General features: G+C 54.2%; 2 protein-coding genes across 5 annotated transcripts; one reads left to right on the top strand and one right to left on the bottom strand.

Moving 5' to 3' along the window:
- Positions 1–249: 249 nt before the first annotated feature.
- On the bottom strand, positions 250–8602 carry GRB7 (growth factor receptor bound protein 7). Of its 4 annotated transcripts, XM_057501454.1 has the most exons (15): positions 8403–8600; positions 4382–4538; positions 4126–4285; positions 3787–3943; positions 3539–3660; positions 3377–3454; positions 2885–3022; positions 2506–2616; positions 2219–2317; positions 1874–1954; positions 1655–1771; positions 1403–1463; positions 1181–1268; positions 993–1086; positions 250–773 (listed from the first exon to the last, which is right to left on the bottom strand). In XM_057501454.1, the coding sequence occupies exons 2-15, from the start codon at positions 4531–4533 to the stop codon at positions 627–629; spliced, it is 1605 nt and encodes a 534-aa protein (XP_057357437.1). In that variant the 5' UTR covers positions 4534–4538; positions 8403–8600; the 3' UTR covers positions 250–626. The 4 variants fall into 4 exon arrangements, with proteins under 4 accessions (XP_057357437.1, XP_057357435.1, XP_057357438.1 ...); XM_057501452.1 differs by having other exon boundaries at positions 250–1086; positions 8403–8601; XM_057501455.1 differs by lacking the exon at positions 993–1086 and having other exon boundaries at positions 8403–8601.
- A 9261-nt stretch (positions 8603–17863) lies between these two features.
- MIEN1 (migration and invasion enhancer 1) lies at positions 17864–19353 on the top strand. The gene is made up of 4 exons (XM_036930564.2): positions 17864–18097; positions 18201–18298; positions 18738–18814; positions 18898–19353. The coding sequence occupies exons 1-4, from the start codon at positions 18009–18011 to the stop codon at positions 18979–18981; spliced, it is 348 nt and encodes a 115-aa protein (XP_036786459.1). The 5' UTR covers positions 17864–18008; the 3' UTR covers positions 18982–19353.
- Positions 19354–19487: the final 134 nt, after the last annotated feature.

The raw sequence follows: 19487 nt of genomic DNA, 5'->3' as shown, positions 1-19487 counted from the left end.
CACCTGTTGACAATCCCCTGTCCATTCATTCATTAGACAAACAATTACTGGGCACCCGCTGCGGACCTGGCTCCATGCTGGGTCTCGAAGACCGTCGGATGACCAACACTCCTGCCCTCGAGAAACACTGACCAGTACGTGGCCTCTATCTGTCCTAGACTTTCACCAAGGCCTGGTGCCCTGGTGCCCTGGTCTCCTGCTTCCTTTGCTATTCCAGCTAGTCAGGTCTTAGAAGACAGAACACATAGGTGTATCAAAAAATAATCTTTATTGCCACTAGTATAAAACAGAGCAGATCAACTGGCCTCTCAGTCTGTACAAAATGTGAGACACAAGACCACCTGGGCTGCCCCCATTTCTCCCATAATGCCCTGCCCCAAAGCAGTGCCCAAGAGCTCCATGAAGGGGAGAGGACCAAACAAGTGCCTTCCCTTGAAGAGAAGGGTGGACTAGATAGGGGGCACTTTCCGCCTGAGGCAAAGGAGAAAAGAAAATTCTCTAGAGTGGAGGAGCCCTCCAATTATCCATGACCCTGTACCTCCCACAGCCTCCAAGTCCACCCCATGAACAGAGGGGACGATGGGCAGCCTGGAGCAGGCTGAGACAAGTGCCTGCTTCTGTGGCAGTCAGAGGGCAACACGGGTGCAGCAATGGCGCAGCAAGCACGGCAGGATGCCACGGTTCAGCTGGTGGAACTCCACAAGCTGCAGCAGGTCAGTGAAGCGAGTGTGGCCATCGTCCATGCTGAAGTAAAGGCGGCCCTCCTCCTCGCTCTGGGGTGCAGCCATAAGGGGTAGAAGGTTAGCGAGGGGCATGAGGCTGGAGCTCCCTCCTGGGCCAGCGCTGAGGTCTCCATTGCTCATGTGGGCAGAAAGGAGAGAGCAGGGAACCCAGATACAGTGGAGGCCAGGGGGGCTTCTTGAGGGGGCCTGATGAGTCTGTGTCTCCACTTCAAGAATCTGGGACCCTTGGGGAGGAAGAGAACTACTCACCGGCAGGATAAGATAATGTTTAACTTTCTGCAGGTGGCACAAAGAGAGGACAAAGCCCTGTGGGTTCCGCTGACTCTCTCGGACAAGGAACAGCCTGCCAGGAGACAGGCAGGCAACATTACCTGGGGGGACATGGCTCGTCCTTGACCCAGGGTCTCTCTTATCCCCTGCCCAGCCCTGCCCCTTACCCGTCTACCAGGCCCTGCTGCCTGATGAGCCGCTGGCTCTCCTCTCGGGAAATGCGTCCATGGAACCAGGGTTGAGTGCGGTGGATGGCTGGTGTAGGGGGGGCACAGGTGGGCAGTCACTCCAGGGAGGGGACACTCATACTAACCCCCTCCCACTGCCCTGGGAGTGCTCAGACAAGCCACGGCAGCCCCCACCCCTGGGGACACTAGGCCTTCACCCACCTGCACTGAGGCTCGTGCCTGAGGCTGGGGTGGGCAGGCTGAGTCGGTGGTTTGTCTTCTTCTGCAGAGCAGTGGGGGATGGGGGAATCAGGGCTTGGCCGGGGTGTTAGCTGGCACCTCAAGAAGGCAGAGCCCCTTCCTGCAGCTGGGGGCCTCCGCCTCCCCTTACCCCTCTCTTCCTCCTACTCCATGGAAACCCATATGGAGAGAAGGTCCCCAGTACAAACATGCAGATGGGTGCAGGCCCCTCACCCTCCAGGCCTGGGCTTCCTCAAGGGCTGCACTCAGCGCTTCCCTGGGGTTCTCAATGACACGACCAGCACGGCCAGAGAAGTCCATGGCTACCAGGGTGTTATCCAAGACACTCCTCTGGGGATGTGACAGGATGGGGAAGGGTCAGAAGATGGCCCAGGTGTCCCTGGGATGGGGCCTGGGTGCACACCCCCACCTAACCTCCCTGTGCACACTCACCAAGGGCGGAGAGCCCACACCGGATGGGTGCAGGTGGCGAGACTGTGCCAGCTGATAATTCCTATACAGCTGCACCCCATACTGGGGGGTTGGAGGGATAAAGAACCTGAGGTCACACAGGTGCTGGGGCCTGGGCTGTGGCACCCCCGCCCCCAGACCAGGACTCCTAGGAGCAGGGCTCTGTCTCTGCCCCTGGATAAGGAGCCCCCTGATGCCAGAGCTGTGACTCCAGCTTGGACCAGGGATTCTGAGAGAGGAAGGCTGTGATGCCCCCTCATTCTGAAAACTTCCTGAGGGCCGAGCTATAACCCCCACCTCATGCCACAGATCCTGCCGGGTCCTCACCTTGAAGAGGCGGAAAGCAGCTAGCCAGCAGGTACGGCTCTGCTCATCCTCACTGCAGAAGACACGAAGTGCCTTGTGGCCGTTCCGAAGCTTGTTCAGCTGTGGGAAGAGAAAACTGGCTGGTCCCCTATCTGCCTTTGGGACCAGAGGTCTGTCTCCTGTCTCCATGGGGTTGGGTAGGGTGCAGGGAGGAGTCTAGGCACCCCAGCTGGAGTTCAGAAGCCCCAGGTAGGATCCTAGGCCCTGAGCAGTTCCAGCTCCCTCCCAGGCCAGGCCAGTGTCTTCACCTTGATACAGAAGCCGAAGTCTGTGGGCATCCCGTAGAGCTTGCGGCCCTGGGTCACCACATACGCACTGGACTCGTTCACATCTGCTATGTACTGCAGGTGCCTTGGGTCCTGCACGGCATGGGTGAGCAGGACTTGTCACAGGCAGACCCTAAGCCAGCTGGCCAGATTCAGGCCCAGAGAAGGGCAGAGAAGTACCCCAGGACACAGAGCAAACAGAAGCCAAGCCAGGACTCAAACTCAGTTCACCTGCCTTTCCCACTGCTACATCCTGGCTTAGGAAAGCTGGAAGGAAAGAGGAGCAGCTGAGGGTCTCAGGGCCCGGGGGAAGAAAGGTCCAGGAGGGACCAGGACGGGACCACCACCCTCAAGACCTCACCTTGGAGGTGCCCTTGGTGGAGTAATAGAGGCCAGACCGGCGCAAGAAGCAGAAGAATCGTTTCCAGAGCTTGTGTCCTGACCCCCGCAGTTGCAGGAAGCCCTGGATCTCCGGGAAGCTGCCTGCATTCAGGAAGTTCTGAGGCCAGAGGACAGCAGGGAGAGGGTAAGCAGCCTAGAGAGGACACACACACACACACACACACACACACACACACACACACTCACTCACTCACTCACTCACTCACTCACTCACTCACTCAACTCATTCACAGGATCTGCTTTTCCAACAGGTGGTGCTCCATATGCATTTATTGTCCCCACTTAACAGATACTGACACTTAGGCAAGGAAAGTGACTTGTCCACAGTCACTTAGGACGGCACTGGGCTCTTCCCATCACATGAGGAGGAGGTATAAGGCTTAAGGGTCGAGAAGCAAGGGTGATCCTGGGAAATCATGCATATGCCATGGATTGAGGGGAATCTACTCACCTGGATGAGGTCTTCATGGGATAGGCCCGTGTGCGCATCCAAACAGCTGGAGACCATTTTTTCTGGGAACAAGGAGTGCTGGGGGAGAAAGGAGTCAGGGACTGAGGATCTAAGCTGGGGATCAGGGTGTCCCAGTGCCTAGACCCCACCTCACACACTCACTGAGGTGCTCTTGAACAGTTCATACTTGGCAAAGTTCTTCCGGAAGACAAAGCGGCTGTCTCCACCAATGGGCCAGGCAGCCTGCACTTCCACCACGGACTCATGGTCCTCCAAGCCCCGCTCTGGGCCCACGGGCAAGAAACAGGGGTCAGTGGACACCAGCCAGACCTCCCACATGAGCCACCTGCCTAGCCCAAGATGTGAAGCGTGGCTTCCTGGCCCAGACAGCCCCCTGCACCCTGACTCACCCAATGCTAGCTGCGGGTGGCACTCCACCAGCCCCCAGTTCTCATCGCTCAGGGCATGAGCTCGCTGCACCAGCATTTCACACACGTAGCGAGCCGTGACACCTGCTGTCACCTCCACTGACCGGCAGGCCCCATCTTCGCTGTACACCTTTACTACCTGCACCCCAGGAATTGCAGATGACTTGAGGGAGAACAAAGGGTGGTTCTTTCCCTTCCCCCCACCTGCTATACCCTCAGGGACCCCTGAGCAAAGCCCCCCACCTCCACAGAAGTGGCATTGTATCCCCCCAGCCCCAAGTCACCCCATATCCCTGCCTTTTCTTCCCCGGGGTGACTTACATGGGGGCAGGTAGCATCTCGAGGGAGCAACCCCCTTGTACTGGAGGGCCCCCCAAGAATGGGAGTCTGTGAAGGAGGACTGCAGAGCTCAGGGAAGGGGTTGGGAATGGAGGGTAGAGAGGTTGCCTGCAGCTCCTCCTCTCGAAGAAGTTTCCTATGGCTGGGGGTGGGGAGTAGGAGTTGACTGCCAACTTCTGTGCGTTGCCCAGTGCTGACTCCCACCTCCAACCTCCTCAGCCCCATCACCCCACTGTACCTGCTGGATGGAATGGGCACAGGCTGGGACCTCTTCACCTCCCGAGGCAGAGGGGCATCGGGAAGCGGGGGAGTCCCAGGAGGGGTCCCAGGGGCCAGGTACAGGTCTTCCGGGGAGCTGCTGAGATGAGGTGGAGACAGACCCAGCTCCATAACACCTGAGGAAGAAGAGGGGGCTGAATGCAGCCATTCCTGTGCTCCTGTCCTTGGGAGAGGGGCCCAGAGGACCCAGACCTCCCAACTTCACATAGTTGTCAAGGTGCCCCTGAGAATTTACACAGCACCTCACTGCACCCTGTCTGCCTGGAGTTTCCCTGAAGACTTTGGGGAAGTTTAGGGTAAGCCCATTTTACAAAAGCAGACCCTGAGTCCCTGAGAAGGAAGCATTCTTGCCCCCAGCATAAGTGAGCCAGGGAGTGAAACCCAGTGTTTGGCCTCCAAGTCCAGTGCTCTTCCTTTAGCCCCAAGTCGCCCAGGAGAAGAGCTAAGAGGGTCCCCCAGCAAACTGGGCAGCAACAGACTCCAGGACCCACAGACCGTCTTGGGGTTCAGGCCCTCAGTGTCATGACAGAGAGCCACCCTCGTCTCCGAGCACAGAGCACTCACTCCTCTGGCTCTGCCCTGGGTTCTTCCAGCGCTTTGTTGCCAGACCTGGTTGCCAGAGCCTGTTGTGGCAACGCCTGCTGGAGTGCTTGAGTGATGGATACACTGAAGGGGAGACGGAGGTGGGGAGCGGTTCAAACCAGGAAGGTAAGAGGTGGGCTCAGCTGCAGTGGCAGTGGAGGGCAGCCCCCAAACCCTGTGTACCCTCCCCAGGCCCCTCCTCCTGCTCAACTTTTTTGAAGCCTCAATACCAGAGCTATCTCCTCTGGAAAGCCTTCCTTCATTTTCCACATTTAGATTGAAGGGCTCCCTCTCATCACAGTGCTGGGGCTTCTGTGCCAATTACTGTGAACCTGTCTTGTCCACCCACTGGTCTGAAGACACCAGGCACTCCCCAGGCGGGGCCAGGGTCTTCCTCATGCCTTATCACTCAGAGGAGCTGCATGCGCACCCAGGATGAGTAAAGATAGGTGAGATGAGGCAAAGATGCCCGCTGGGGACAGAGGCAGCATGAGCCCCTCCCCCTCAGGAAGCAAGACCCCTTTGGCTGGGCTGAGACCTAGGAGGACCTGAATCAGCTTGCCAGTTTCAGCCCCGGCCTGCTCTCCAGACACTGGGCCAGTACTATTAGGCTGCCGGGGGCATCTGGAACTGATACCCTAGGATGGGCAGGCCCCTGACCCTTATGTGAGGGCATGAGGGGATTTGGGGGACAGGTGAGTCAGGGTGAGGTGGGACAGCACTGCCTAGGGCTCTCCATTCAACTTTGACTCATCTGCACAACTTCCTGGCTTAGGAGAAACACAAACAACCCTGCCCCTACCCACCCCCCTACCAGCCTGGGAGGACTGGGGGAGGCACAGGGCAGGAACAGGACGGGGGAGGAGGATGCCAGCCTGGGGCTACTCTGACATCATCTCCTCCTCCCTGCCCTTGGCCTACCTCTACTCCTCCAGTCCAGGTGGGAGCTGCAATTTGTCCCTGGTTTGTAGCCACCTCCCAGCCCAGGAGCCCCCTTACCCAGAAAGGAGAGAATAAAGGCATGGCCTGGATTCAGAGGCTCATCTGGAGTACAGCTGACCTCCCAGTGATGACCCTGCTCACCCAGACACTGTGCGGGGCTCCTTATCCTGTCTGAGGCCTACCAGCCTTTCATTCTGCCCTGCGCTAGCCGGGGGCGGACTCATCTGCATCACTCCTGGGCTGATGCACTCTTTGGGTGTCCTGGCCAGGGGGTTACCACGGGAGCGGGAGTGGAAAGTCAAAACGCCCAAGAGGACAGACACAGGCACCCAGGGAAAGGCCAGGAAAGGGAGCCACGGTGGGAACTCAGGGTCCTACTAAGGATAAAACACACCCACCATTGACCAACAGACACCAGTGTATCAACACCAAAACACGAGGCCCCTAACTCCTCCCCACGCAACCTCTGAGGAGAGGACTAGCAGCGGGGGCTGCAGGGGCTGCGCTCCGAGGGACTCACAGGATACTCTGGGAGCAGTCAGCAGTGTTTGAAAGGCGGGAGGGGAGTAGACCGAACTCGGATCACAGGGCCTGGCCTCAGAGGGCCTGGGGGCTGACTCAAGGCTTTGGCCTTCAGATCCCTCCGTCCTGCCCTCGAGACCCTTCTAAGGCGAGAGAAGAGTGGGACAGTCAAGACCAGAGATGGAATGGGAGGTGAATGGGGTCCCCCTCCTAAGAGATGTTAAGCTTTCAAACTGGGGCCTTCTGTTGAAGAAACCGACCCCTAAATCAATCTGTCCCCTCAACACCGAGGGTCCGCGCCGCGCCCACCCCATCCGCCCCTGCTGTCCCGGCGGCTCCCGCCCCACGCTCCTTCCCGCCCTCTCAGGCTCCTGCCTCCTTGTTTACTTCCTGGATCTTGCCCTACCGGCAGGGCCCGGTGTTTACAGCCGATCGAAAACAAGGCCACCTTCGGTGCTTCCCAGGGTTGGGGGAAGGGCTGGCACAGCAGAGGCCTGGGCTGGGGACCTGGAGGCTGCGGGAGCGCCCCGCCTCCATCGGGATTGTAGGGGGTAAGGCTCGACCTTTCGGGGAGATCTCAGGGTGCGGGGCCCAGGTAACGAGGCAAGAACCCCTGGGTGACCTGGAGTGGGGGGAGGGCCCAGGACCCTGTGGTCCCGCCCACTCCCTCATGCAGGAAAAAAACGCCCAATGGGAGAAGGGGGGGCAATTCTTTTAAAGTTTAATTTGGGAAGAATGCTGGAGTGTCTGGGGAGTTAATCATTACAGGCTGCTTTCCTTCAGGGAGGTCCCCCCACCCCCAGCATGATATCGGGGAGTGGGGAGAGCAGAGTCCAGGACAGGCAGACCAGGAGGGTGCATTCTTGAGGGGCAGTGGGAGTGGGCTGTCTTCCAGCGGCAGGCAGGTGCGTGCTCCACCCCCCACGTGAGCGCCAGACCCAGAACCCGTACTCGGGTCTTCCCGCAGCCTATTCAAACAGACGTGACCATGTGCCCACCCAACGAGTACACACACTCATCCCAGGCTTCTCTGGGCTGGGAACCCCCCCAGCACCCAGCCCCCCAGCCTTCCGAGCCCACTTCATTCTGAAGCCAGGAAGGACCCCCGGGCCTGCCCCACCCCCTTTCCCATCCGAGCGCAGGAACCTGTGTTCTCGAGCAGGGCTACATTCCGGAGAGACAGAGCTCTAGCAATTTAGAGAATCCCTCAAAGTTTCTGCCCCTTCCCTCCAACCTGGAGTCTCCCCTCCTCCTGCAGAGTCGGCTGTCTTTAGTAGAGACTTGGGGAAATTCTAACTGGGGTAAAAGCTGACTCGGGGCAGCTCCCTCGGTATTCGGACCCCTCCTAGCTCTCTTTCAGGGAGTGTGGGGAGGGCTAGTTTCAGCGGGAAAGCCGCGTCTGCGGGAGGAGGGAACCTAAGATCTCACTTGCCATCCCCATCAGCTGCTTTGTCCGGGGACCTAAGGGCGGCGGGAGAGGGTACAGGGCGGGAAGGACGGAATAAGGAAGGAGAGCAAGAAATGATAACAGGGAAAGGCTGGGGGCAGCTGGTGAGGAGGGGGCTGGATGGAGGGAAAGAGAAAGTGAGGCCGCGGGGTGACACAGCTGGAAGCCGAATCTTTCTACATTGACCCCGGACGTGGCTGCCCCGCATCCAAAATGAAGTGCCGGCTTTGGTTCTTACCTGGACCCTGGGCGTCGGTACACCTGGCTGGGGCCACGGATTTAGGAAGAGAGATGCGAGGCCATTAACTACCTATCCTCCTGCCCCCGCCCTTGGCCTGACATCACTGAGAAGTGGAAAGCCCGGCGGCCGCCCGTCCACCCACCTGAACAACCAACCAGCTCTGAGCCCTGAGACGGGCACAGCCGGGGGCCCTGGTACGACTCGGGGTGGGAACAGCTTGTCTGGAACCTATCTCGGTCCCCTTACCTGGTGAAGCCCCAGCAGGAATAGCAGGACACAGGATCCCAACTCCGACTCTGTCTAGGGACCCCAGATACCTGGACTTGATTTCAAATCCACTCCCTCTTCTCCACACAGGTGGTAAGAGAGTGTATCGACTTCGGACGTAGAACTGGGGTTGGGGAAGGGTGAGCCCTGTGTGTCCGGGCTCCAGGCCCAAGGAAACTAAAGCTACCTTGCGCAGGTGGGGGCGGGGCCTGGAGGAGGGACCTGGTGGGAGGAAGCACAGGAGGAGGGGCGGGGACTCCCTGACACTACGCCGGCTGGGATTGTTTTGCCCTTCCTAACCTGGCAGCAGGTGTCAGGGGAGAGGCGGGGAAGACAGTCGAACTGAACATCCTGGAGAGCGAAAATCTAGAGTCCTCGTGACCTGGGGGAGGGGCGGTGGGCACTGGGGTAGGGAAGGGAAGGGAAACGGCCCCGCCCACTCTTCCCCTTTGCTGCCCGCGATACGTGGTGTGTTTATTGGCGCTGCGTCGCACCTGCTGGGGCAAAGAGCAGTCTGCGAAAGAGGGAAGCCCGCCAGAGGGGTGTCCAGGACACGTCCTGCCCCTTGACCCCCAGCCAGTCTGGCCAACAGGCTGCACCCTAACCCCTCAGAGACTCCCATAGTATGCCCTCCCTTCTGAGCAAAGTCCAGGGTTTCAGCTTCTTCTGAAATTGAAAGGGTTAGACAGGGTCTCATAGTAGAGAGTAGGAATCTGGGGAAAGCTCTGGCCAAGTGCCAGGGGACTCCCCTTTGGGCCCTGTCCTTCCACAGTAGGCAAACAAGGGCCAAGTGGGAGGCCTAGATCAAAGGGAGTGGACACCTCCCAGTCTGAAATAGGCGGCAGTTGGGTAAACAATTCACAGGGTGAAAAGAGGTCTGCTCCCTCCCTCCGCCCCGCCCTCGGAGGTGGGGGAGGGAGGACCTTCAGAAGTGGTTCCATCCTCCACTCTCCAAACTGGGTTTTCCTCCAAAAACCAGTATGGGCAGATTAAGCAAAGAAATGGGGAGAGGGGCAAGGTCACCTGGGCCAAGGAGCAGCTTGTGCAAAGCACAGTACACAATTCACTCAATCGTTCCTTCATGTCATCAACTAATTTGCTAAGTACCTACTATATGCCAACCCTGTGCTTGGTCTTAGGGATACAGTGGTGAGCAACAAAAACAGACCCGCCCTTATCCTCATGCAACCCCATCAGGGAGACTGACTTTAAAGAATCACACAAATAAGAAATGGCAGGTGACAATGTTGGGAGAATGACTCATCCAGGGAGTTAGGGAAGACTTCTCCATGGAAGTGACAATTGAGCAGAAGGGAAGTTGTCTGGGGCAGGGAGGATGTTGGGATTGGCGGATGGAATGAGAGGCACTTCTCATGATGAGGGAGCAAGTGCCAAAGCCCTTGACCAGAGGGGGTGCAGCATGCAGAGGCAAAGCAGAGGTGGGGAAGGAAGGAGAGGAGGCCACACAGGTAAGCCAGAGCAGGTATGGAAGATGTGGGGAAAGGCAAGTGCTTTGGACTCACCTGTTTTCCTCAAAGTGTGGCCTGTGACTGCCTCCAAATCTCCCTAGGCTTGTTTAAGAACAGATCCATGGACTCCTCCCCTCTTACTGCATCTCAGTCTCTGGGGCCAAGACCCAGGAATGTGTGGTATTGACAAGCCCTCAGGTAGTTGTTTGGCAAAGTAGATTTAAAAGCCATCTATCCTGTCTGTCCAGACTAGCAAGAACTATGAGCAAAGGCCAGACCCAGCAGGGTATCTCTAAATTTAAGTTAAGGCACAGAGGAACAGACAATTTATATTTTGGAGAGATCAGTCTGGATGTTGAAGGGTGGGTTTGAGAGAGGGAAGCCAGACTCAGCTGAGTGCTATAGGATTCCATTTAAATGGCTTTCTGGAGGGGACAGAAGCATAGGACAGAAAGCAAATCTGGGGTTGAGGAGGTGGGAGAGGGGTTGACAGTGGGGGACACAGGGACTTGTGAGGAGGTAATGGAGTTGCTGTGTATCTTTGTTATTGAAGGGCCCTCACCCATAAGATGGCGAAATTCCTGCTTCTCTTCTGGGTCCTCGGTTCCCGCCGGTGCCACCTGAAGCCCAATCACCCCTCGTCCCCCTAATCCCAGCACCTAGCCAATAGCCACCAGCCCCATAGAGGTGACACCACAATCACCCCATGCCCCTTCCTATATAACCCAGCACCCTTCCCTAATAAAGCGGAATTCTCCGGTGAATTGTTGCTGTGTTGCTCCTTTCCTTTCATTGGTGCCGAAACCCGGGAGACGGGACACCCCAACTGGGCCCCGACTTCCCCCCGACACTAGCAGCAGCTTGCCCTCGTCCTCTTTTTCCGGCGCTGGCTCCTCACACTCACCACTCCTCTTTGGCCTTTGGGTAAGTTTTCCCCCGGAGCAGGCCGCTCTTCCCCGACGAGGAGGGAACTCTCCCTGCCTCAGGCCTTCACGGCTGCGGTGGACCCTCAGGCCCCCCTCCAACAGCCATAAACGAGGTGACTCCTTTGCGGATGAGAACGCTCCCTTTCCCCCCACCCCCTCCTTCCGTTCCTTCCGCAGAAAATTCCTTCCGCCGAAAACTCCTAGTACTAGGTACCTCGTGACTCCGGCACTCTGCCTTCTTAGAGAGGTCTGGGTGACGACCCACACTTCCTAAGAAACCGACTCGTATACGAGTTTCCGCAGACCCCCAAGGATCATCGGGGACGCCCTTTGTCTCCTTGCCGTCTGCTCCCAGTCCGAGGATCTCCGTTCGTCTTCCCCTGTTTGTCTCCTTCTCTGTCCTTTAGCCTTGGGAGCCTCCTCATCCCTCCCTGAAAGCTCACCTCTGGAATGCCTGCTCAAGCATCTAGCCACCCTCTCCCTGACGCCTGATATAAAACCAAAACTTCTCCGTAAATACTGCTCCCAAGATTGGCCGACATACCCCCTAGACAATCACAACCAATGGCCCGCAGGGGAACTCTTGATCCTAACATCACTCGCGATCTCTTTAACTACTGCCAGCGCCTGAAAAAATGGAAGGAGACTCCCTATACCGAGGCTTTCCGCCTCCTCCTCCCGTCCCCCTCGCTGCTGCCCCCCCCGCCTCCCCCCAAGTTCTCCCAGCCTGCAAGCCATCTCCCCCGCAGAAGCCTCCCGCCCACTCCCTTCCCCCTCCTTTCCTACAACAGCCCCTCCCCCTTCCTCCCCCACCATCTCCTCCCCCACCTCACCCCCCTGCAGATCAAGCCCGAGACTTTCAGCCCCCCTCTAAGTCCCAGGAGCCTCCTCCGTCTTTGCCCCCATCACCTGTTTCTCCCCCACAGACTGAGCCAGAACCCTTCAGTCCCCCTCAGACTCGGTCCCGAGGGCCTCCCAAAATTATCGCCCCCCTCCAGGAGGTAGCAGGACCCGAAGGCATCGTGCGCGTTCACGTCCCTTTCTCCTTAGGAGATTTAGCCCAACTTGAGAAATGCCTAGGTTCCTTTTCCACTGATCCCACGACATATATCAGGGAGTTTCAATGGACCCTCCAGTCATACAGCCTCACACATCATGACATTTTCATGCTCCTGGCCAACACCCTCCTTCCTGAAGAGCAAAGACGAGTTTGGGACTTCGCCCAAACGCACGCCACCGAAACCCACAGGACTGACCCCACCTATCCTCCTGGCCCCACCGCTGTCCCCGAACAAGACCCACACTGGGATTATAACACCACCGTCAGTCTCCGCTCTCGAGATATCTTCGCCTGCTGCTTAATAGCAGGTGTGAAAAATGCAGCTCATAAAGTAGTCAATTTTCAAAAGCTCCAAGACATAATTCAAAGGAGGGAGGAAGCTCCCTCTGAGTTCTTAGACAGACTCACTCAAGCCCTATTACAGTTACCAGCCTGGACCCAGAAACGCCTGACGGGAGACATGTCCTCATGACATACTTCCTAGCTCAAAGCTACCCCGACATTACAGCTAAACTCAAAAAGTTAGAACAGGGCCCCGCTACCCCACAGACTGAGATCCTAACAGTGGCCTTTAAAGTCTTCCATAACCGGGAGGAGGAGAAAGAACACCGTAAACAAAAGGCTGGTCAGGCCAATTTCCAAATGTTGGCCCAGCTGATAAAACCACAACCTGGGCGCCCCTCTACAAACAAGCCCCCCCCCACAGGAGCTTGTTTCAAGTGCCGACAAGGACATTGGTCAAGGGCGTGCCCCTCCCCCAGATCTCCTACCACCCCATGCCCCAGATGCCACAAAAAGGGCCACTGGGGGTCTGATTGCCCAGCCACCTGAAGGGGAGGCTGGATGAACAACCCCCATCCTAAGCCCGCCGTAGTGGGGCTGGCGGAAGAAGATTGACGGGGCCCGGGGGCTTCTCGCCTGACCATTTCCATCACCAACCAGGAGCCCAGGGTTACCTTAATAGTAGACGGTCGCCCCATCTCCTTCCTCCTAGATACAGGAGCCACCTTCTCAGTCTTGCGAGAATACCGGGGCCCTACCACGCCTGCCATTACTCCTATAGTCGGGGTAGGAGGTAAACAGATTTTCCCATTAAACCCCCCCCTTTTATGCACAATCCAGGACAATCCCATACCTTTCTCCCACTCCTTCCTGGTTATGCCCCAGTGTCCCATCCCCTTACTAGGACGGGACATCCTTTCTCTCCTCCATGTTTCCATAACTATATCCACTCCACAGCCCCCAGTACTCCCGTTCTGATGGCCCTCATAGCCGACGACCCCCCTCTACCCAATGAAAGCTCCAGTTCTGCCCTCATACACCCTGTAAATCCCAAAGTTTGGGACATTACAAGCCCCTCCGGAGCTCTATGTCCTCATGCCTCTATCAAATTATGTGACCCCCTCTCAGTATATCTGTCAGGCCCAATACCCCCTAACCACTTCAGCCCTCATAGGCCTCCAACCCATCATTCAAGATTTTTTAAACAAAAATTACCTCAGACCCACTCACTCCCCGTTTAATACCCCCATATTAGCTGTTAAAAAAACCAACAGATCTTTCCACCTCGTCCAAGACCTTCACCTCATCAACATGGCCATCGTCCCTATCCATCCCTCAGTCCCAAATCCATACACCCTTTTATCGCAGATCCCTGCCTCGGCCTCCCACTTCTCAGTCCTAGATCTCAAGGACGCATTTTTTTTTTCTATCCCTCTGGACCCCTCCTCCCAAGATTTTTTCACCTTCACCTGGACAGACCCATACACAAGACATTCTGAACAACTCACTTGGACAGTTTTGCCACAAGGCTTCCGAGATAGTCCCCATATTTTTGGACAAGTCCTAGCTCAGGACCTCAAACAGTTTCATCATGATCACTCCGAGTCCACCTTATTACAATATGTGGACGATCTTCTACTCTGCAGTCCCTCGTGGGAACAGTCTCAACTTGACACTGCCTCCCTACTTAACCTTCTAGCTTCCAGAGGTTACCGGGTATCCCCCGTCAAAGCTCAAATCTCTTCCCCTTCTGTCACTTACCTCGGATTCCTTCTATCTCAACAAAGAAAGTCCATTACCTTAGACAGAAAACAACTCCTCTCTGACCTGCCCATTCCCAAAACCAAGACAGAAATCCTTTCCTTTCTAGGCCTGGCTGGGTATTTTAGAGCGTGGATCCCTAACTTCTCCCTGTTGGCAAGACCCCTATACGACCTCAGCAAGGGCCCCCCTGAAGAACCATTATCCTCCTCACCCCGACACTCCTTCATTAAGCTCCGTGGAGCCCTTGTGGAAGCCCCAGCTCTCCATCTTCCTGATTTGTCGAAGCCCTTCTCATTATACATTCATGAGAGGTCCAGTCAAGCTCTAGGAGTCCTAGGCCAATATTATGGCCCATCCTTTGCCCCAGTAGCTTATCTTTCCAAGCAATTAGACCCCACAGTTCGGGGATGGGCCCCCTGCCTACGGGCATTAGCCGCTGGACAGCTCTTGCAGAAGGAAGCTCATAAGCTGACATTCGGGGCGCCCCTTACCATTCTGTCCCCACATCACCTAAAGGATCTCTTAACCTACAAAAGTTTACAGACTCTCCCTCCCTCCAGACTCCTGACCTTACTGTCCTCTTTCCTCCAAAATCCCGTTCACCCCCTTTGCCATCCATACCCGAATCATGACTTTTTCCTCCTTTACTGCTCCCTCGCTCTCTCTCGCCTTTTTTCCTCATTCCTATTGTCTTCCCCACCACCCCAGCCTCCTTTGTATGGCGATTCAAAGTCAGACAGACTTACAGCATCAAACAAAAATTACTGTCCTCATTGCCACATCAGACTGCCCTCTGAAAGGCTGCTCCGAGCCTTAACCTCCACTTTCCTCCCTCCACCGAAGTGTTCACTAGCAGCTAACTTCATTCTCCCTACCTCTGCTTCCTCTATGACCAAAAACAAGCCTGTTGCAGGCGATGGCCAGACACCTACAGAGATGTCCCTACTGGTCTTGCACCATTCACTACATGGGTAACTCCCGGTACCCACAGTATTACTCCTCCAACCCATTCTCTTCAATACTAACAAACCCCTTCCTCACCTGGCTGTGGCCCATTGCAGGCTCTATAATAATCATTCTTCTCGCCTGTCTCTTCTTGCCTTGTATAGTAAAGTTTATCAAATCCCAAGTTGGTAAAATCTCTAATCAAACTTTCAACCAGCTTTTACTCAGGAACTACCAGCTTTTAGCCACAGAAGATCCCTCACCCTCACGTAACCTCCTCACCACACGCTGAGATGGACCCCTCTCTCCGCTGGAAACTGTTCCTGGAAACAATGGCCGCAGACGCCTGGCTTCTGGCACCCGTATCCTCTTGGCACCATTAGAATCAACAAGTCCTCGACCTATAGTTACAAAGAACCTTCATTGATTTCCAACCTGAAGAAGTCCACATCTACTCGTCCTTACTGTGGGGAGTCCTATCAACCCTTTCCTCCCAGTCCTCAAGCCCTCACTCTCTTCTCCGCCCCCGTTCAGCAGGAAGCAGTCAGAGAGAAAGCAACGTCCACAACCCCATAGAGGAGAAAGGGGGAATGAAGGGCCCCCACCCATAAGATGGTGAACTTCCTGCTTCTCTTCCGGGTCCTCGGTTCCCGCCGGCGCCACCTGAACCCCAATCACCCCTCGCCCCCCTAATCCCAGCACCTAGCCAGTAGCCACCAGCCCCGTAGAAGTGACACCACAATCACCCCATGCCTCTTCCTATATAACCCAGCACCTTTCCCTAATAAAGCGGAATTCTCTGGTGAATTGCTGCTGTGTGTCGCTCCTTTCCTTTCAGTCATGGTGATGAATGTACAACTGTGTGTGTCAGGACTCACAGAAAAGCTATACTGAAGTAGGTGAATTTTACTGTGTATAAATTGTACCTGAATTTTTAAAATAAAACAACAGAATAGATGTATAGATCAATGGAACAGATTCAAGAGTCCAAATATAAACCCTTACAGTTCTGGTCAATTGATTTTTGACAAAGTTGCCAAGACAATTCAATGAACAAATGGATAGTCTTTTCGACAAACAGTTCTGGGATGATTGAATATCTACATGCCAAAGATGAATTTTGATCCTTGTTGACACATGTACAAAAATTAACTCAAAAAAGATCACAGACCTAAATGTAATAGCTAAATTATAAGACTTTTAGAAGAAACCATAGGAGAAAATCTTTGTGACCTTGGGTTAGGCAAAGATCTCAGATATAACAGCAAAAGCACAAACTACAAAAGAAAAAATCGGTAAATTAGACTTCACTAAGATCAAAATTTTTGCTCTTGCCGAAATATAATTTAAAAAACTGAAAAAAAAAAGTTGTCAGACTGGGATCATATACCTGATTATGGACTTTGTATCCAGAATATATAGGAGTCTTGTGAATCAATTGGGTTGCAACAAACAACCCAATTAAAAATGGGCAGAAAATTTGAATATATGTTTTCCAAATATGATACATTAATGGCTAATAAGCACATGAAAAGGTGCTCAACATCATTAGTCATTAGAAAAATGCAAATTAAAACCAAAATGATATACCACCTCACATTCAGAGGATGGCTATAGTCAAAGAGAGACAAGTATTGACAAGGATATGGGGAAACAAATCCTCATGTATTGCTGGTGGGATTGGAAAATGGTACAGCCACTTTTTTAAAGTTTGACAGTTTCTTGAAAAGTTAACTATAAACTTACTACACAATCCAGCAATTCTACTCCTAGGAATCTACCCAAGAGAAATGAAAACACACATACAAAGACACTTACATGAACATCCATTGCAGCATTATTCCGAACAGGCAAAAACTGGAAACTGAAATGTCCATCAACTGGCATTGAACAGATAAACAAAAGGTGGTATATGAAGGGCCCCCACCCATAAGATGGTGAACCTCCTGCTTCTCTTCCGGGTCCTCGGTTCCCGCCGGCGCCACCTGAAGCCCAATCACCGCTCGCCCCCTAATCCCAGCACCTAGCCAATAGCCACCAGCCCCATAGAAGTAACACCACAATCACCCCATGCCCCTTCCTATATAACCCAGCACCTTTCCCTAATAAAGCGGAATTCTCCAGTGAATTGCTGCTGTGCGTCGCTCCTTTCCTTTCAGTATATCTATATAATGGGATACTACTTAGCAATAAAAAGTTAAAAACTACTTTTACATGTACAAACTGGTACATGCTATAGCAAGGATGAATCTAAAAAACTTTATCCTGAAGGAAAGAAGCCAGAAACAAAAGATGATATTGTATCATTCTATTTATGAAATGTGCAGAGAAGTCAAGTTTATAGACAGAAAGCAGATCAGGGGTTGTCTAAAGCTGCTGGGAGCTGAATTGACTCCAAACAGGCAGGAGAGACTTATTTTAGGTTGATTGAAATTTTCTGTAACTGGATTGTAGTGATGGTTTCACAATTCTATAAATCACTGAATTGTTTAAAAATGACAGCTTAAAGGGACGCTAGAGTGGATGACCTATTAGGATACTTTGGTGGGAATCCAGGGAGGCAAGAGGCAGTGAGGAAGGCATTTATTTCTAGAGTTGCAAAATGATGCCAACCCTGTGGGGAGGTGGGGAGGCGCAGGAACTGGGTGCACATGATTGGGGCATAGAGCCTGAGGAGTGCGAACCCCAAAGCCTAAGACTCCAGAATAGAGGAGAGAGGTGACACTGCTCCAGACTTTGCCTACAGTTTAGTTTAAGAGTCAGAAGCACTTGAGTGTGTAACTATGTATGAGGTGGTTTTAAATGCCATTAATGTTAGCCAGAAATGGCAATTATTCCATACCGTCCTCCAACCCCAGGACCTTAGACCGCTTGCTTCACAACTCTCTTCCTTTTGTAAACTGGAAAAGATATTCCATTAGATTAAATAAGGACACCAGGTGCGGGACAAGATCGGCGTTCTGAAAAACAGGGCCAGAGGTGATCTTGAACGGTCCGCCGAACCCGGAGCCCTCAAGGTGGGGATAATAGCAGCCGCGGCCTGCAGGGGGCGCCTGGACGTACTTGCGGCCCCGCCCCGTCATGTGCCCGCGGCGTCACGCCACACCCGGAAGCCACGGCCAGATCGGAGCCTACAGCAATGAGCGGGGAGCAGGGGCCGGCGTCTGTAGCGCCCCCTCCCGGGGAGATCGAACCGGGCAGTGGGGTCCGCATTGTGGTGGAGTACTGGTGAGCTGCTCCGGCTGGGAAGGGGTTCGGGACGGACAGGGGTGGGTCCACGGCAGGCCCCTCTCCCCAAAACCCAAATGGGCTCCGGGTGTCTTCTCGCTAGTGAACCCTGCGGCTTCGAGGCGACCTACCTGGAGCTGGCGAGTGCCGTGAAGGAGCAGTATCCTGGCATTGAGATCGAGTCGCGTCTCGGGGGCACAGGTGAGGCCCACAGAACACCTGCTGAGTCAGGGTTCTAAATCCCAGCTATACCACTTTCTAGCTCCGGCACTGTTTTATATAGTGTCCAGCAGTGTCTGGCACATAGTAAAATATCCAGCCAACTCGAGTCCCCTTCTATAGATGAGTATAGATCACAGACGAAAACTGTAGGGAACAAACACTGAGACTGCAGGAGTGCAGGGTTGGAGGGGAGAGAGCCCTTCATTGAGTTACGAAGCCAAGTTCAATGAAGGATACACAGGTGACCCCTCCCTCAGATTCCACTGGCTTGACCCACGACTGGGAAATGGCTTAAATAACCACAGGAGTCTCTAATGGGTAAAGTGGGAGACACGAAACAGCCTGTGTGAAGTCTAAGGAGTATGGAGCCCTCCTCTGACTTTTGTTCTCAGCAGACCTTTTTTTTTTTAAATAACAGGGGCTTTTGAGATTGAGATCAATGGACAGCTGGTGTTCTCCAAGCTGGAGAATGGGGGTTTTCCTTATGAGAAAGATGTGAGTATTTGCAATGTTGGGAGGACCCCTAGTTCACCCTACCCCTACAGTGCATCATCCCATTCCACATCTCTGCCCTCTAGCTCATTGAGGCCATCCGAAGAGCCAGTAACGGAGAACCCCTAGAAAAGATCACCAACAGCCGGCCTCCCTGTGTCATCCTGTGACTACACATGATTCTGGGTTTCTGTTGTTTGGAATCCAGCCTTGGTCTTCCTTTTGGTCCTGCTGAGGACTCCCTATTGCCTCTTTCCCTTCACTTGGCTCCTGGTAGCTGAGACCCAAGCCTCCACTTTGCCCCTTTGGGTACCAGGAGGAAAACACAAACTTCTGTAGTCTTAGTGGTGGGAGAGAGATTCTCTCGGCATGCGCATTTGCACAGCCACCTTAGATACCTTCCTAGGATCCGGGTCCACTAAAGCCCACTCCCTTCTCCAGCTTACTCATAACTCTCAGACGCCACCACTGTTCTAAGTTACTTTCCACTAGTCCTAGGCAATGTTAACTATTAACAATAAAGTGGCACTACAAACACCTGTGCCAACTAGTGTGTTTTATGTCCAGTTTGGGAGTGTATATGGGGGAGGTTGGGGGCCAAGAGGCCAACCCAGCCTGTATACCACCACAGTGGCTTTTTCTGCATACCTACTTCAAGTTCAATGATCTCATAGCC

This window comes from Manis pentadactyla, chromosome 4 (assembly GCF_030020395.1).
Source record: "Manis pentadactyla isolate mManPen7 chromosome 4, mManPen7.hap1, whole genome shotgun sequence".
Lineage (NCBI taxonomy): Eukaryota > Metazoa > Chordata > Mammalia > Pholidota > Manidae > Manis > Manis pentadactyla.
Note: the sequence above shows the minus strand (reverse complement) of the source record. Positions and strands in the feature narration are given on the sequence as shown.

Excerpts from the sequence above, each read along its gene's own strand:
- GRB7 (XM_057501452.1), bottom strand. The coding sequence starts at position 4,533 with ATGGAGCTGGGTCTGTCTCCACCTCATCTCAGCAGCTCCCCGGAAGAC. Across the intron at positions 3,455-3,538 it reads AACTGTTCAAGAGCACCTCA|CACTCCTTGTTCCCAGAAAA; the intron begins GTGAGTGTGTGA and ends TTTCTCCCCCAG. Across the intron at positions 2,318-2,505 it reads ACTTCGGCTTCTGTATCAAG|CTGAACAAGCTTCGGAACGG; the intron begins GTGAAGACACTG and ends CTCTTCCCACAG.
- MIEN1 (XM_036930564.2), top strand. The coding sequence starts at position 18,009 with ATGAGCGGGGAGCAGGGGCCGGCGTCTGTAGCGCCCCCTCCCGGGGAG. Across the intron at positions 18,299-18,737 it reads GTCGCGTCTCGGGGGCACAG|GGGCTTTTGAGATTGAGATC; the intron begins GTGAGGCCCACA and ends TTTAAATAACAG. Across the intron at positions 18,815-18,897 it reads GTTTTCCTTATGAGAAAGAT|CTCATTGAGGCCATCCGAAG; the intron begins GTGAGTATTTGC and ends TCTGCCCTCTAG.